The sequence below is a fragment of the Heteronotia binoei genome, chromosome 10 (assembly GCF_032191835.1).
Source record: "Heteronotia binoei isolate CCM8104 ecotype False Entrance Well chromosome 10, APGP_CSIRO_Hbin_v1, whole genome shotgun sequence".
In the NCBI taxonomy this organism is placed as follows: domain Eukaryota; kingdom Metazoa; phylum Chordata; class Lepidosauria; order Squamata; family Gekkonidae; genus Heteronotia; species Heteronotia binoei.
Window position 1 is genome coordinate 61,648,853 of NC_083232.1, and position 18,040 is coordinate 61,666,892.

At 39.4% G+C, this 18,040-nt stretch overlaps 1 protein-coding gene across 2 annotated transcripts in view; it reads right to left on the bottom strand.

Annotated features, from left to right (window-relative positions):
- Positions 1–205: 205 nt before the first annotated feature.
- Positions 206–18,040, bottom strand: part of EFHB (EF-hand domain family member B) — a 41,522-nt gene continuing 23,687 nt past the window's right edge. For both annotated transcript variants that reach the window (XM_060248766.1, XM_060248765.1), the window contains 9 exons: positions 17,490–17,600; positions 16,637–16,766; positions 13,830–13,913; positions 12,145–12,212; positions 9,382–9,536; positions 7,833–8,040; positions 3,347–3,565; positions 1,910–2,091; positions 206–542 (listed from right to left, as the gene is read on the bottom strand). In XM_060248766.1, the coding sequence (XP_060104749.1) occupies positions 378–542; positions 1,910–2,091; positions 3,347–3,565; positions 7,833–8,040; positions 9,382–9,536; positions 12,145–12,212; positions 13,830–13,913; positions 16,637–16,766; positions 17,490–17,600 (1,322 nt within the window). In that variant the 3' untranslated portion in view covers positions 206–377. The remainder of the gene's footprint in view (positions 543–1,909; positions 2,092–3,346; positions 3,566–7,832; positions 8,041–9,381; positions 9,537–12,144; positions 12,213–13,829; positions 13,914–16,636; positions 16,767–17,489; positions 17,601–18,040) is intronic.

The window sequence follows — 18,040 nt, forward strand, 5'->3', positions numbered from 1 at the left end:
TCTCCCCTGCCCACCCTTCTGTTGTTCATAGCTTTAGGTATACATGTACATGTCCAATGCATGCACCTGCCATACATCTGATTAAGTAAATTCTGACTCATGAAAGCTCATGCTGGAATAAACTTTGTTAGTATTTAAGCTGTCATTAGACTTCTGTTTCATTTTACTACTACTGTATTGGCCCCGATAAATGACTGTGTAAATGTTTCTCATTTTGAATGTTTTATTTGCCTTCAAAAACTAATTAGGTTGGGGTTTTTAAAATTTATTTTCTATAACTGAACATGTTCTTTCTCTGTTTTGTAAACAAAGTAAAAAATTAGACAATCTCCATTGCATACAGCAAGTGTGTAAATAAAATAAATATCTCAGGGAACTCATCCTCTGCTTTTTATGTGTGATGCTTGCATCTCATCCAGTACATTTCGGACAGATTCCACACAAGCCTCTCCTCGGTGATCTTTCAGGCAGGCTTGCCGCCATACTTCATCAAAACTTTCATCTGAAATATTCACACCAATGTTGCGCAGAATCTGTGCAATCTATAAAGTAACAAAAAAAAAGTCACATCTGATAAAATTACAGGGGAGAGAGGGGACATAAAAAGAGGGACTTGTCAGTGATTGAAAATAAAAGTCCAACACAGATATGATGCTGAGAGTTCTGCAAATGAGTTCTAGAACAAGCACATATCCCCAATTTGGGTCAGAACTCTTGTATGGGTGGTGTGGGATATTAAGCCTTCCCTCATGCCATTTCCCAATCTGAAATCATTCTGCATACCTGCTATTTGCCTCACCACAGCAAACACACAGATCCTGATTAGAACTTGCATAAGGATTTTGCTTTTAACCCTATGTCCCAATTTCAGTTCAGGAAAACAGCAGAGAGAAAGCTTAAACCTTCCTCCTTGTCATATGTTGTGATCCCAGTCCACACCAGGGTCTTATGTGCCTGCCTTAAGTTTAAAATCTGCTTCAGAGCTCATTCAAGAAGCTCCCAGCATCAGGTCTGATTATTCCTGAAACCATTTTTGACTATAGATTAGTGAGGTTTTATTGTAACAGCGAACAGTGCAATCCTAAGCAAAACCTAAATTGATGTCATATGCAGCTGTTTCATGGTCCTTTCTTTAAATCCTCCTCCCCACCCCTGCAGCCATTTTTTCATCAAAATCTATCAAACTTACTGTTTTATATAGATGCACTATGTGCATTTGTAAGGAAAAAAAACCAGGATCACAGTTTTGCAAGGAAAATGCAAGAATATGTGGGAAATGTGCAAAGACTGGAACTCGGGGGCTGAGGACAAAAGTGTAATAAAATTAAAAAACAGTGCTAGTCTGGTCTGTATACTTTCCTCAGCCAACCTCCATTTCCCCTTAATTTTTTTCTCTGTTGCACCAATGGAGAGCTTTCTGAAGACCTTTTTCTTTAACTGGGAAACTTTAAAAAAAATCTGCTGAGGAATGGCAGAAATGGTGCTGTGAGGGGCTGACAGAAGGAAAATGGCACCAGTATGGATGTGACATTGAAATACAAATCTTCCAGTCCAGATAGGGTGCTAAGGTGCTTGGACTATGATCCTTTCAAAAAGATTGGACCAAGGTTTGGGAAATAACATACTGAGGACAGTGAAAGGATAACTAGAGCAAGATTAACATTGTGACATTGTGTGGCTGCTCAAAAAAACCCCAAACTTAAGTTTGGATGTCAAAGCAAAAAAAACCCTAGTGTCTCAAACAGTTCCATAAACCACTAACTGCATTTTTACTTGAGAAATATAGTCAGCATAGTAATTCCAGGAACTGATTTTCTAAATCAAAGAGGTGGAAGGCTATGCATCTATTCCACATGTATGCTGTAAGAATGAGGTCTCAAAAACAACCTTCTGATTCTATGTACTCTACCTCTTCTTTTGGTCTTGTCTTGAAGAAGTCTGCCTCATATACTCCTTTATGGTTATAGATAGAGGGATGTAATAATGCATATGCACTGGCTTGATCTCCATAATTAGTGATGTCACTGATGCGTCGGAAGCGAGGTGCAGGGATATCTGCACGAACAGTTGGAACCCCATATAATGGGAAAACTGTGGGAAAGCACAAAGAAAATAAAAAATAGACTGTTATGTTGGAGGCACAAAGAAAATCAAAAATAAACTGTTACATTGGAGGCATTAATTTGCACAGAACTGTGCCTTGCCAATTTCCAACAAAGCAAGGATAAGTTCTTTAAAAGAAAAGCTAGATTTCCCACTAAAAGGTTTATTTTGGAAATGCAGTACAAACTTCCATTCTTTTATTTTTTATCTGAACAGCTGGAATTTTTGTTACTATGCCCAACTGTGTGTGGAAGCTAAAATACCAAGATATTATGAAGGAACAAGGTTCTCTCACTATGAGCACACCCCTTCCAAGTCAACCACTTTTTAATGCTCACTCATTTCAAGGAAGTGGAGTTGAATTACAGAATATTTCTCTTGTTGAAATCAATGAGAAAACTGTTTAACTTTGACTGTGTCATAGCCTATATTTGTAAAGTTTGACTGTGTCATAGCCTATATTTGTCATAGCCTATATTTGTAAGCCAGTTGAAATAAAACTTATACTAGTATTTTTTTTTTCTGAATATGTGTTCAAAATGCTTATCCAAAATAAACCATCAAAAGTTTAATTTAAAATTGACATTTGGCATAATTCCTGCAAGGAATATGAACACAGTTATTTTCTCAGAGTCTACATTATTGTTAGCACATTTGAATTCTAACAACCCTCCCAACATGTAGAGAATGCTTGCAGAAACTTGTAGAGAATGCTTTTAGTCCCAGTCTACATAAGGGTGATGGAAATCAACACTGCAATTATAAGGGCTCTGTGGACCACTTAGGGACAAACTAGAACTCAAGACAATGGAACCACCAGGACTTGACAGAGATATTAGTTTCTTATCTCACTACACATGCTAATGTCATTTAGTTCTCACATCTGTTTGTAAATTCTTTTATGTTGTATGAAGATTTTTACAGGTCTTATCAATTGCCTTAATTCAATTTTAGCTATATTTATTGCTCAGTTACTTATGCATCTGGACTCTAATTAGCTCTTCCTGGCAGCACCCTCCTCACTCTCTACCTATATGTAATGGTTGGTGACTTCTGTTTCAGTGTATCTGAAGAAGCATGTTTGTACATGAAAGCCTAGAATTAAACTTTATTGGTCTTAAAGGTGCCACTGGACTCAAACTTTGTTCTGCTGGCTTCAGACCAACACAGCTACTCACCTGAATCTAAGCATTTAAAATGTAGTAGCTAATGTAGTAACAAAAACATAAGTGCTTCTACTTACATTTTGAAGGAATGCCTCCTATGACTGCATTATATTGAGAAGAAGTTGTACGATAATCAGAAAACACACGATCTGTTGGTCTTGAAAGTGTTCTGGGTGTCAATTCTGAACTTCCTGGTTCCTTTAGTACTATGTTTTCAGGCTTTAGAATAGCATTTTCATCTGTTTTGTCTTCTGTACCTTCAGGGGGAATGAGGTCAAAGGGAGCTCTTCTTTTCCCTGTAAGGAGTAAATGATACCAAAACAACAAACACTTTCACAAAGATTGGCAAAACCTAAACCATGCATTGTAGTCTTGTCCCTATAATAGTCCTTTGTAGAATCTTTGTGTCTGACAGCCATTTCCACTTATATGAGGTAGAAGGCACAGTCTAGACTAAGAAAAACTTTAGTAGACATCACAAGAGAGTTGGCAGAAGTCTAGGAATGCCATTTTCTAAAATGGCCACCTTTCACCTTACCATAACACATCTCTCTTGAACCATGGTCATTCATAAACCATGTCAAAGTACAGATTTTTGCTAGTGCTAACATCCTCAAAGCTTCAGAAGTAACCCATCAAGATACAGCAATAAAAATGGAACAAAGGTATTTAAATCTGAACACCTAGCATCCACAAGGGGGTTTTAGTTTTGTGACACACTGCAGAACTGGAAAAAGTACACAAGGGCAACCAAGATGACTATGGGGTTGAAGCCCCTTTCCTATGAGGAAAGTCTGAAGAGTCTGGGACTTTTCAGTTTAAAAAGGAGACAACTAAGGGGATACATGCTATTGCTTTATAAAATTATGCAAGGAGTGGAGAGAGTGGACACAGAGAACATTTCTCCCTCTCCCCAAATGCTAAAACCTGAGGACATCCAATGAACTTGATGGGCGGTAGATTCAAAAGGAAATACTTAACTCAATGAGTGATTACAATGTAAAATTTGCTGCCAGAGGATGTAGTGATGGTTTATGGCACCCAGCATAGGCAGCTTTAAAAAGGGATTAGACAGATTCATAGGGGATAGGTCTATCAGTAGATCCTAGCCATGGTGAGGCAACATTCAGAGGCAAAACCTCTGAATACCAGTGACAGGAGGCAACATCATGGAATGCCTTGGCCTCTGTGCCCTCTTTTTGGCCCTCCAGAATGGCCACTATGTAAGACAGGATGCTGGACTACATGGATCTCTGGTCTGATCCAGCAGAGCTCTTCTTATGACCTGGATCCAATTATTCTCTCATGGCCTAACCCACCTCACAGGGCTGTGATGGGAATTAAATGAGGAAGGAAGAACCATGCATGCAGTTCTGTTCCTTGGAGAAAGAGCAGGATAAACATGTCTAGATTGATAAGATGCATAACTTTCTCAGTATTTTACCACACCTCAGGCAGACTGCATTTCTTTTCTTCTGTGATAAGGGTTTGTATCACACAATTTATGATATTAATCCTATTAATTCATACAATGCATGAAATGGGATGTATTTTGGATGGTGACAGATAATAGTAAATATTTGGACAGTCTTGATGCAATTAGGCAAATGCTATTTAAGGCAAGAAATTCTGCATAATTCTAGGCAGTTTGATGTGGTGCTTTCCATAATCAGCTGAATGAACTGAAGCATAATAAATCAAAATATAGTTTCCAAGAATTCTCCATGAGTTGTCAGGAGAAATCACAAACGTGACAAATGCATGTTTATTGGGATCACTTTCTTAAAGTTGTTGGACATGGAAGACCTCATTGCTTCAGACAGGAAAGCTGACTGAGAAGATTACATTCAAACCACATATCCTTCCAGCCTTCCAAAATGGTGTCAGCATTAATTTATCTACCATACACATTGTAGTATGCTGAGAAAATGCATCATGCTAAACTGATCGTCCAGACTTTAAAAAAAAAAAAATTCACACATGCCATTTTATTGTGGATCAGCATGAAGGAGGTTTCACTTCTTTTATTCCCGACATGAAGTCAGAGTGAACAATACAGAGATACAGGAAAATCATTAAACAATCAACAAGACAGGTTCAATGTATTTCTGAAGAGGAATTGATGTGTATCAAAGTTCTGACTATGAGTAATGCCTTTCAAAAGTTTGCAGATGCTGAGAAAAGCTATCCTGAAATGTGATGTCTGGAAATACAAATCAGGAGCTGCACGCAAGTGTATTCACGTATCCCAAGAATACATGGTGTAAACAGGGAATCCTTACACTGGACGATTTTTCACTAAGCAACAAGTCCTTTCAGATGTGGTTTCACAGGAAATAACACTGTAAGTTACACTGAATTCTGAAATGATAGGCTAGTGAACAGAACATGGCTGGCTTCGCATCAAAAATGACTATACACATTGTTATCCAAATGATGAAAAATGTGCAAGATCACAGGCTATACATTCAACAAGAACATCTGCACTGCCAACCTGTATTGTAGATTTTATGCCTATAAGTAGGTGGTATCAAGTTTGAAAGCGTCTGGCAGAACTGTACTCACATTTGTGCTGTGCAGCAGACTGATTTCATCCTGAATGGATGAAATTGAAAACTCCATGAAAGAATGCAAATGGCAGAGAGGGAGTGTGACAGATCCTTAGAATAGCAACCACTGAATGAGATATAGCTGTTCTGTCCAGATACTGATCCCTCTTCAGAAACAAGAAAATTATTGCAAGCAACTGCAAACAACTTTTTCCTGAACAAGGCAGAAACAGTGGGCATTAAAACAGTCATTAGCAGATATGTTATTAACAAGGATGGCAAGGCTGATACTTTGGAAATTACTGGGTATAGCTGGAAAACTCACCAGAAGAAGCAGATGTTTCAAACAAACCCTCAACGCTCACAAAGCAGTGCTTTTCCACATTAAGAGTTTAAGACAGATGTGATTATACTTTGTTATATTACTCTTTTCTCATCATAAAATGATGCATTGAACTATACAATAGAGTTGGCCAAGCATGTGGCACTGCTAGGTACATTTCACACATCCTTGCCACAAAACTGAGCCTTTTTCAAAAAATCTGCAATACTGAATATTCATATTCTCTGACAACTGTATGCCAATAAAGGTACTGAACTGAACTGAACTCTGAAAAGATCATTGTTTACCACATTGAGTAGAGAAGTTACACCATCCAAGGTGGTGAAAAGTATCGCCGTATCTAAATATCTAAACTGAAGATCAGCTCCCTAAAGGGGATGACAATCCCATCTTCAACAGTGGAACTCTTTTCTCAAAGTTTATCACAGCATCCCACCATCAATATTTCTGCTTTTCCTGAGCTATGATCAGCTTATTTGCTCTCATTCAGCTCATCATTGCTGTTTCTAGTTGATTCAGGACCAAGAGTACTTCAGGTTGGTAAGTATCTGAGTATCATCAGTATACTCTATATGAATGATATATCACACAAAATATCTGAAAAGTTTACCCAGAAGTTTCATGAAGATATTAAATATGGAGATTTATCTTGTAGCATGCTCTAAAAAGTTGTAGGCCCACCTTCTGGAATCTACATGCTTGACAGGAATGGAGGCACTGTGGAACTGTGTCCCCAATTTGTACAGGTGATCCAGAAGACTATCATGGTTGACAGTTTCAGAAGGCACAGAGAAATCAAGGAGAGTCAAGGAGCTATCTTTCAATGTAGGCCATCAGCCTGAGATAAGATGATCTCTATGCCAAACCCAGAACTACAACTAGACTGATAAAGGATTCAAATGGTTGGTTTCATCCAGGAAAGTCTGGAGCTGAATCACCACCATATGCTGAAACACATTACCCAAGAATGCAAGATTAGAAAGAAGGTAGCGATAAATAAAGTATCTAGATTCAAAGATGGCTTTGGAAACACTGTCTTTTTCAGTCATTTCCAGTCTTCTTGAAAAGAGGAACTAACAGCACGCTCTGGGAAAAGCAAGAATCCACTTCACCTATCAACTGAATAAAATATTCAGTCCCTTAGTTATGAAACAGAAACTGATAGCACAGATAAAGACATGGTAAAGTACTCTTGAGTTTTAAAGAAGGTGGGATATACATTTAATAAAGATACTTGGGTGACTTAAGGAAGAAGATACAACATCTTAGAATACAATGCTTGTAACATCTGACACAGTACTGAAAGAAAAAACATGTCCATTCTGTTTTACTGCTGATTCAAAATCTCCAGTTTCCTACAGGGAACAGTCTAATGAATTATCTATCAAGAGGCAGAGTGGTCCAGTGTTTAGAGTATCAGACTAAGATCTCAGAGATCCAAGTTTGAATTTCCACAGTGTTATGGAAGGTTGTTAGGTGATCTTGGGCCAATCACACTCAAGGTTAACCTATCTCACAAGGTTGTTGTGAAGATAAAATGGAGGACAGGAAAATGAGGTAAGCCACACTGGGCTCCCAACCGGGGGTGGGGAATGAGGATAGATGAGGTAAATAAATAAATATGGATATCAACTCTATGAACTGGATTATATCTGAAAGTTTACCACATACCTTTTGTAATTATGTTTTTTTCATACTCGCCAAGAGACATTTTATCTTTCCAATTGAGGAAGTTAACAAACTCCAGATAGTCAATAAATCCATCTTTATCCAAATCACAGAAATCAAATAAAGCATCCAGAAGCTCTGCATCCAAGTCAATATTAAGCTGAAAGCAGGCCTTGTTCAAGTCATCTTTGCTTATTTTTCCATCACCATCCTAGGAGCACAAAATCAGGTTGCCATCATCATGCTTTATAATGTGCTTTGCAATATTGGCCTCACTAACTGATACATTTGCATGAGGTCTGTCTTGACCTCATTGTGCAAAATGGATGCTAAGCTTACAAGCCAGTAGCCTGTGTCCTACCACTCCACTGAACAACGTTCAAAGATGTTGTCCAGCCTAAGGAGCTTTCTTCTAACCAGGGCCAGATTAACAGTTAGGCAAAATAGGCACTGGCCTATGGGCCCCATGCCTTTAGAGGCCCCAGGCTGGCTCCCCACCCTTGGTTTTCTCCCTGCTTGCAGACCTCCCAGCCTGCACACGCAGCCAGCAACTGAGTCACTCTTTGCCCGATTTGCCTGGTGCAGCTGCTGATGTAGTTGCCAAGTTTGCCTGTCTCTGCCTTTCCCCTAGAGCTTAGTAAAAGGGGCTTTTACTAAGGGGCTTTTACTGCAGCCTGCATTAGGGAGCTATGGGTGGTGGGTTGGACATTCTGACTGAGACAATTTGCAGCCCCCCCCCACCAAGATTTCGCTTGCCTAGGGGCCTCCACAGGGTTTAATCCGGTACTGCTTCTAACTTAAGTGACTCTCTCATTGGAGAAAGTTCCTCCAGGATATGGTAGGAAGCATGTTAGAAGATGCATTCAGACATTATGACAAACCTCTTGCTTGTTTGGAATGGCATGAGCCTGGCTTGTTTGCTGTGCTCTTCTCCCCCCACCCAACCCAGTGCAAGCAGTGCTTGACTGAAAGCTTCTTAGTTTAAGAAGCTTTGGATCATACCCTAGCTTCCTGTGGAATCTGAATGCAGGCACCTGGGCAAATCATTTCTTCCTCCACAAACCAAGATTCAAATTAAATGATAATGTAGAATCCCAGTTTGCAGTGAGGAAATAAACTCTTAATTTGCCCAGGTGCTTGCAACTGGATGTCTCTGCAAACTGGAATGTGATTTGAGGTTTCCTAAACAAGGAGACTTGCCACTGGCCTCTGAGCAGGAGGACAAAGAGGGAGTATGAGAGTACAGCAAACAAACAAGCAGCAGTTTGTTATGACATTTGTGACATCTGCCAAGAATGCCAAGAAGGACTGTGTAAAGGTTCCCCAGAGAAAGTCAATGCCTGAAATGAGATTGGTACAACAACTAAACAAAACAAAGAAGAAGATCAAAGAAGAAGAAGAAGCAGCAGCAAAGTTCTATTCTTAATGTATACAGAATAATGTTTGGCTTCAAATTTTATGTTCATAGTTAGGAATAATACTGGCAATTGAGCATAAATATCTCATGCAGTGTTCGTATAAAATGTTCACCTCATCTTGGAACTCCACTAACCTTGTCATAGTGCCTAAATGCTTCTAATAATGTTTCAAAGTTGTGGTAATTAGCCTTCTTCAAATTCTGTCGTATTGCAGTAAAAACAGCCCGTTCTCTGTCTTTCCCTCGTAGGTATTCACTAGGAAGCCGATAATGAAGAAGGTCCCCCACACCTGTATAAGCAATCAATCAGCAAGTAAAATCAAAGCTCTTCAAGGCCATCTTTTAGTTCAGCAAATGGAACGGACTTATTCCGAGTCAGTCCCCTGGACTGTCAAGATTTCCACTGTCTACTCAGACTGGCGGTCTCAAACAAAGTTCTTTCATGTCACCTATCTGATTCCCTGCCTATTTTATGTCCTGTTTGGTTATGAATTGTTATTTGTATCATTTCACACCTGCTATAAAGGAAGGCACATCAAGCAATTTGCCAGAAAGGTGGCTAAGAAATTATCCAAATAGAAATTTGGTCCATGGTTTGTTTGTTTGGGAGGGGAGGGTTGGTACACAAGAAATTCCTTAACCACTCTGCAGCTCTAACTTCAAGATTCTGACTTGTCTCATGTGATGCAAGATGAAACAAGAGTGCTGCCTCCTGCCCACCACTTTGTTATGACATTTCTACATTGGTCCTTTACCTGGAAAAGATCACTGTCATTGGCTAGTGTTTTGTTTTTGCTAACTCCACATTCCCAGAAACAGAAGGACAAGGCCTGTCCTGTTATAAAGGGGGTGATTATCTTATTCTGTTCACTGGAGACACTAGAGTTTGAACCTGGGGCCTTCAGTATGGAAAGACTGAGCTTGCTGGAGCAATAGTCTGATTCAGTAGATGTCAGCATCATGTGTGTTCATGTGTATCCTTGAAGACAGTCTAAACAAGTGTGGAAAACTACTTATAGAAAGATGTACAAAGTGGAACATCAGGCCTTTTTTTCTAATTTGGCAAATTGAATTTGGGATGTATTAGATCTGTTCAGGCCAGTTGTTTAGTTAGGTTTAGGTTTTATTAAATATATACCCCGCCCTCCCCGCCAAGGCAGACTCAGGGTGGCTTACAACAATCATCATAAAACAGTGCATCATCATAATAAAATCAATTAAATTTAAAACAATTTAAAAACAGTTGGTGCTAATTCTGATATTATTCAAGTTTGATGACATCAGTATTCCCTGGATTCCTCTCGCTGTTACAAGTCTCAAAGTCAGCCAAAAGCAAGCTGGAAGAGTATTTTAGCCTTGCGGAATTGGGCGAGGTCCCACAAGGTTCTAACCTCCTCCGGCAGCTGGTTCCACTAGTAGGGGGCTGCTACTGAGAAGGCGCGATCCCTGGTAGCTGTCAGCCTTGCCTCTCTCGGCCCAGGGATCACTAAAAGATGTTGAGTTCCCAATCTTAGTACCCTCTGGGGAACATGTGGGAACAGACGGTCCCTCAGGTACGCAGGTCCTCAGCCGTAAAGGGCTTTAAAGATAATAACCAGCACCTTGTAGAGAATCTGGTATACCATTGGCAGCCAGTGAGTTCTTGCAGCACCGGCTGTATGTGCTCCCACCTGGGCAGCCCCATTAACAGCCTGGCCGCCGCATTCTGCACTAGCTGTAGTTTCCGGGTTCATGACAAAGGCAGCCCCATGTAGAGGGCATTACAGTAGTCCAATCTTGAAATGACCGTTGCATACATCACAGTTGCCAGGTCGCTACGGTCAAGCAAAGGAGCCAACTGTTTCGCCCGCCTAAGATGGAAAAAGGTGGATTTTGCAGTTGCTGCTATCTGGACCTCCATTGTGAGGGAGGACTCCAGTAGTACCCCCAAACTTCTGACCTTGTGTGCCGTTGTCAGAGTGCACTGTCAAAAGTTGGTAGGGGAATCCTCCTGCGCAGACCGCCACAACTTAGGCAAAGGACCTCTGTCTTCATTGGATTCAGCTTCAGTCAGCTCAGTTTAAGGCATCCAGCCACAGCTTGCAATGCCTGGTCCAGGTTTTCTGGGACATCATCAGATCGGCTGTCCACCAGTAGATAGAGCTGGGTGTCATCGGCATACTGGTGGCAACCCAGCCTATACTTCCAGGCAATCTGGACAAGGGGTCACATTTAGATGTTAAACAACATCGGGGATAGAACCGCCCCCTGAAGCACAGCACAGTTAAGCGTGTGTCTCTGAGACGATTCTCCCTCAATTGACACCCTTAGTCCCTGACCGCAAAGGAAAGAAGAAAGCCACTGTAAGGCCAACCCTTGGATCTCTGCGTTGGTGAGACAGTGGGTCAGCAACTGATGGCTGATCATATCGAATGAACCCGGAAACTACAGCCCTAGTGGATCAAGGAGGCTTGGCAGTACTGATGTTGTTACACTGATAGGTCTAACAACATCAGTACTGCCAAGCCACCTCAAACCAGATGCTGTTGGAGGTCATCCACCAGCGTGACCAAAACTGTCTCCATCCCATGGCCTGGACAGAAGCCAGACTGGTGGGAATCTAGGATGGAAGCATCCTCCAGAAAGCTCTGTAACTGTAGCGCTACTGCCCTCTCAATAATTTTACCAAAAAATAGTAAGTTTGAGACCAGCCGGTAGTTACCTGTCTAATAATAACCCTATATAAGATTGTGCTTGTATGTCTTAGAAGTATTGCATTTCATATGATCTTTTGCTTCAGCGTATTTAAGCTGTCTTGAGTCTTAAGAGAAAGAGAGGGTACAAATACTTTAAATAAATATTTAAACAACAATTATAGTGAATCTCTGACCAAAGTATGTGGAATAAACATATACTTGCCATGATCATCGGGCTTTATGCGTATCCCAAATGTGTGGTCTGGAGGGACATTAAGCGTATCTGCTATGCTGTAAAAGAAAAGAATCTGCTAAATAAGTGTTTGATTTTTCACCCAAGTGTAATCTTTGTTCTAGAAGAGGGAACTAAATCAGGGCTGTCAGTTCACCTCTTGTCCTATATGTAAAGATTAAAGACAACTGATGAAGACATTTGGCAAGAGTTCATCTATAATGTGTTCACTGGGGTTTTTTCCACATCAATCAAAGCTACAACCGCTGACAATCCATTTCTTTTACAATCCTTTTTTCCTTTCAGCACATAGTAATAACTGTCAAAAATATTTGCACAGCAGGCAATGAATGTCTTTGATCTTGATGCTTATATTTTCTTGAGAGAGTGAGAAAGAGAGAGGAAGAAAGAAACTCAAGCAATCTAAATAAATGCACATTTATATCTGTTAAATAAGAAAAAAACTTAAGAGATCTTGTTATACACCTCTAAAAAAAGAAACTGTTTTTTAGTGGATCAATTGCAGTCAAGCAAATATTTATAGATGAAAAAAACTTAAGAACATAAGAAGAGCCCTGCAGGATCAGACCAATGGTTGATCTGATCCAGCATCCTGTCTCACACAGTGGCCAACCAGTTCCTTGGATGGCCAACAACAGGGTATAGAGGCTGAGGTCTTCTGTTGCCTCCTGGCTCTGCAATTCAGAGATAAGTACCTCTGCAGGTGGAGGTGCCCCTCAATCACGATGGCTAATAGCCATAATGTTTTTTAAAGGGCTTACTGAAGCTAAAATTTATTTAAACAAGATTTCAGACCATCCTTTTATTTTTCAGGAACTTGATGAATGAATGTCTTGATTTCTACAAATCCTTGAACTGAATGGATAATTTACAATGTTAAAACCTCCAGTACATGTTAGCTGACATATAGCATTTCTCAATTCAACCCTAAATTAACCTTTACTTATGGTCTACTTTACTTTTGGCTTTTATTTAAGCCAAATCATACATTAACATGCACTGTGTAGTTTGATCCTCTCTCTCACCAGCCAAACATCATTCATTTTTCTTTTTTATGTAACACCAGTATGTTGTCAATGTTGAGCCTTATTTTTTAAACAAAAGATAAATTCAGAAGCTATATGGCAGCCCCTTAGTGGCTGTGGCTGCAGGAAGAAAACTGTAAATCATTCCATGGAGGGGCTTTATTTATGCCATAAATCTGGATATTCTGCTACTTTGCCATCCACACATTCCTACACTGCCAAGTCTACTACCACTGTTCACGGGACTGGTAGTCTAAGTACAGAGGCATAATATATTCACAGGGCAAGTTTCTGCATTATTGGAAACACATGGTAATTGTGGTGATAATATGAAGCTGCTGGTATTGATCACTGTACATCAAGACATCTCATAGTTGGGTCTATTACTATCACCTCAGCCTCTTCCAACCTGAAAAAAATGTCTTAAAATCAGAGCCAAGAGTATGGGAGGCAATGGGGCTTACTACACAATGGCAGATTCTGAAGTCTGAACCTGTTAGGTCACTTGCAACTCCCCTGAGGAAAAACTGTAGGTCAGGAATAAAAACCTTGCCACAATCCACAAGTCAGTTTCTAGCAGATTTAACAATGTAGTCAATTGTACCACAAAGACCCTCTTGATTCACTTACGGATCAAGGACTTTTCCAAGCTGAGGCTGAAATTTTTCTTTGAAATCATCACTTATTTTGGACACAATTTTTGCTGACTTCTTCCTGCAGAATTAATAAAACTACAACTGTAAAATACTTCCTCCCCGTTTTAACTTGGTTTTAAAGACCAAAGAGGGTTCCTCAATGAGGCACAATTTTGCAAGGATAAAATGCTTTCTAAGCAGTTTCTATTGCACAACTCACAGCATGACTAGGCTTGGAAGACAAAATGTAACTCTCATTTCAAATAATTGTAGCACACCATTATGCAGTTCATGAATCACATCGGAATATTATCCAAGAGGCCTTTATGAAAGAAAACCCTGCTTGACACTGTCAAGCAAGCTACAATATGGTAGTGTAATGTATGTTGTCACTGTTTGTTTTTTTTTTTAAATCCAGTTCAATCTTTCCTTTTAAAGATATTTCACATTCAAAGTCTGTGTTCACTGAAACAAAAGTTCAGTCATGCTAACTGTATTAAGGAGTAGAAGAAATTATTTAAAACAGGGTAGGTATCTGCATGCCTACTATCCCTCTCCATATCACACCTAATCCAATCAAGCCTGCTGTTGTCATTTATCTAATAAGTGTAGCTCTGTTAGACTTCTGCTTTGTTTTAATGTTTTTATATTTTAAATGTTTTTAATTGTGTAAATGCCTAAACTTAATGTTGTTATGTTGGATTTCATGTGTTGTGAGCCGCCCTGAGCCACCTTGGTGGGAAGGGCGGGATACAAATCATAACTAAACTAAACTAAACTAAAACCTTTTGTTAAATGTAAGGGCTAAAAAGGACTGAGACAATTTTTACGATTGCTAGAAGGATCCTTATCATTGAGTAAAAGAGCCAGAGTTTCTGGAGCATAGGGAGATGGCTGGTTGAATAAAGTCTTAATATAGTAATCCCTCATAATCTCAAAAAATCTGCATTCTAGCATGAAAGGATGTATCAATTCTGGTACGGCTACAGGGGCAGATTCTATCAGTGTAGGGTCTTTCAAAAATCTCCCTTGCAAAACCATTGTAGGTATAATGCTCAGTCTTGCAAACAAAAAAGCTCTGCAATAACATGGAATGGTAAAATAGTGAAGGGGGTGGTAAAGATTTTCGGTAAGAAAGACCAAAAAAATAGGGAAGAGCATACTCTGCGGGCTCTCAGGTTCAAAGTACTCAGGTCAATTTCAAGGACTTGCTTTTAGATCAGAGAAAATGCTTTGGTTTTCCCCATCTCAAAAATATAATTAATCAGCATTCTAACTTTCATCAGTTTTTCATTCAGGGCTTTCCTCCAGCTTAATCTGTGGATATCACAATTTAAAGTGGCTAACAAATCATCTTCAGCAAATAACTTTTAACCTCAGTTTGAAGTCAAAAAAGCTGTGCTCTTGCTTCCAAGGATAACTGTCCACATTCTGCTTGTAATACAATGTTTGACACACACCAGGGAATATTTAATATTTTCCTTAAGAATTGGGCTAATGGGTGGTCAATATTATCATAGATAGCTTTAATCCAAATAGCTGAACCATAAAGAATTATGGGAACCACTTGCAAATTAAAGGCTTGTACTGCTCCAGGAATATACTTCACCCCTTTATTGTGAAAAAAACTATGTATGGCATTTGCACAAGATTTTGGTTTATTAAATGCTGTTCTAAATTGGGGACAAGGGGGAGAGATAGGTCTTCCAAGAACAAAGTCCCCATATAGGAGAAGGCCTTGACTTGCTCAGCATTGGAGCTGCTGATAAACCATTGAAATGTGTTCCATTTTCTGGACTTGGTGAAGACTAGGATCTTAGATTTTGGGTAATTAATTGACATTCTTTCCTGACAACAGTAACTGAAGAAAGATTGCAAGGCTCTTTTTAGTACAACCCTGATTCAGGACAAAATCATCCGCATAGAGCAAAACAGGTACACCAATCTCAGTTAATTTGGGTGGATGGTAATAATCATCAAAAATTGATGCTATGTCATTTAAGTATAAATTAAACAAGAAGGGTGCCAACAAGCATCCCCAATGAACCCCCTTTGCCGAATTAAATGGATTTGTTAAATTCCCATCATAACCACATTGTACTTGTAGTCAATGAATATAAGAGTTGAATAAATCCTAGGAGCCTTTTGTCCATGGTAGTTTGTAAGTTTGTTCCACAATTTATTAAATTAAAAGTCCCCTTGAGGTCAATAAAGCTGGGTATACTCTCCCCACCCACCCCCACCCCGGGCTTGAATTGAATTTGGGTGATTAAGAGGAGCCAACCATCATAAACAAACTAATTTCCAAGACAATCAAACCATATTTAACATATCCAGTTCCCAATCTCAGTGTAAAAGGGACTGAAGCTCAAAGGACCAAAACATGCTAAAAATATATCACATGTGTTGTCGTCTTAAAAGATTCTCACGTGTATGTAAGGAATGTATCTAAGTGTGTTCCTAATCGGTAATTTCTGTATCATTTAATGTGTCATGTTTAAATGCTTATACTTTGTTTCCGCATTGCTTTAGCTCCATATTAGGTTTTTGCTTCAGATTTTTACAAGCTAAACCCTATCACATTGCTTATTGGATGCTGCAGCCATTGATCATATTGACTTACACTGTGTAATCCATCTTGAGAAAGAAGAAAGGTGAACTATAGATATCATCTTGAATTATCCTGAAAAAATATGAAGAAACTACAAGCTCAGATCACTGAAGAGCCAAAATGTATACCATCAGGAAGGAACTAGTGAGTTGAAAAGCCAGTCCCACCATCTGGAACCTGTCACAACTTACATCTGCATCTCATGGAGCCAGCGTAGAGTTCTGGCTAAATTTCGTCCATCATTAAAATGTGGTGTTTCTTTCCCATAAAGATTAAACCTATGGAATGTCGATGGGTCATATTTTCTATTAATTGGCTCCCCTGTGGAAGATAAGGATCATCATTTACTGTGTGCCACATGAACACTACAAGCAAGCAAGATGAAGACCTACATTTTGCGTATAAGCCCCAAGCTAAATACCAGAGCAGAGAGGAAACTTACTAGGCAGCTACCTATAGGCTTGGATACAGCAATGTGCAAGTGGAAACATAAACAGACATAGCACAGCACTGCCAACCTCCTGAAATTTCCTGAAATTACAACTTGCATCCTGGCTACAGATATCAGTTCCCCTTGAGGAAACAGCAGCTTCAGAGGGTGGACAATATGGAATCATACCCCTGCTGACCTCTTTCCCCAAACTCCTCAAGCACTACCTACAAATCCTCGGATATTTCCAAGCCTGCATTCTTTCCTCCCCATGTATTATAGTGCCTAGAAACTGACTGCACGAGATCGTGCACAAGAAATACAATTGGGAATAAATCTGATTTACTTTAAGCAACTACCATATTTTCATTTGCACAAGAGCATCTGTGGAAGGAGAAATTTTGCACTGGACCTAATCCACAGTTCTCATATTTTATAGTAATATCAAGAGGGTAAAGTTTTCATTCCAATTACAACAGCTTTTTAAAAAGTGGCCATCTGCTTTGCGTTATACTTTGTAGCAGGAGTAGACATAAGCAAACTATACAGAATTAAATTTATACTCTGTCAATGTCTAGATTTTCTTTATTTATTACTGTCTTGTCCTTACTCACCAACAAAATAATCATTGTGAGATGCAATATACAATTCATGCCCGTTGAGTGCTTCTTTATTGACTTCTTCAAATGTCTTTGGTGGATTTATAACTTCTCCACCAGGCCCCTCTGCAAGTAATCCAATACAAGTAATGAAATAATCTGATCTAAATAATTTCCGAGTAAATACCTGTGGGCCATTTTCAAAGCTGAAAGCATTCTCATCACACAAGAATTAAAATGGCTATGCTAGTATCAAAGGACTCATGATAAACTTCATTTGAGCAGATTTTGTTCCCGCAGCTTGCAAGGGACCTGAGGGTTCCAAGGGACCTGACAGTATATCTCAGCCATTTATACAAAACACGTTAGATACTTCGTGTGACATAGAACACAGGTATATTAGGGATTAGGCCACTCTCCTTGCTCCAACTTCTTTATATTCATTTGAAGATCTGAAAACAACTCTGTATGCATATGATTCTATTTATGTGGGCTCTGGATATGTGATTTGGAAGTCTGCAATCCAACCTTCTGCTGAGTCTGCAAAGTTAGAGTTCAGGCATTTT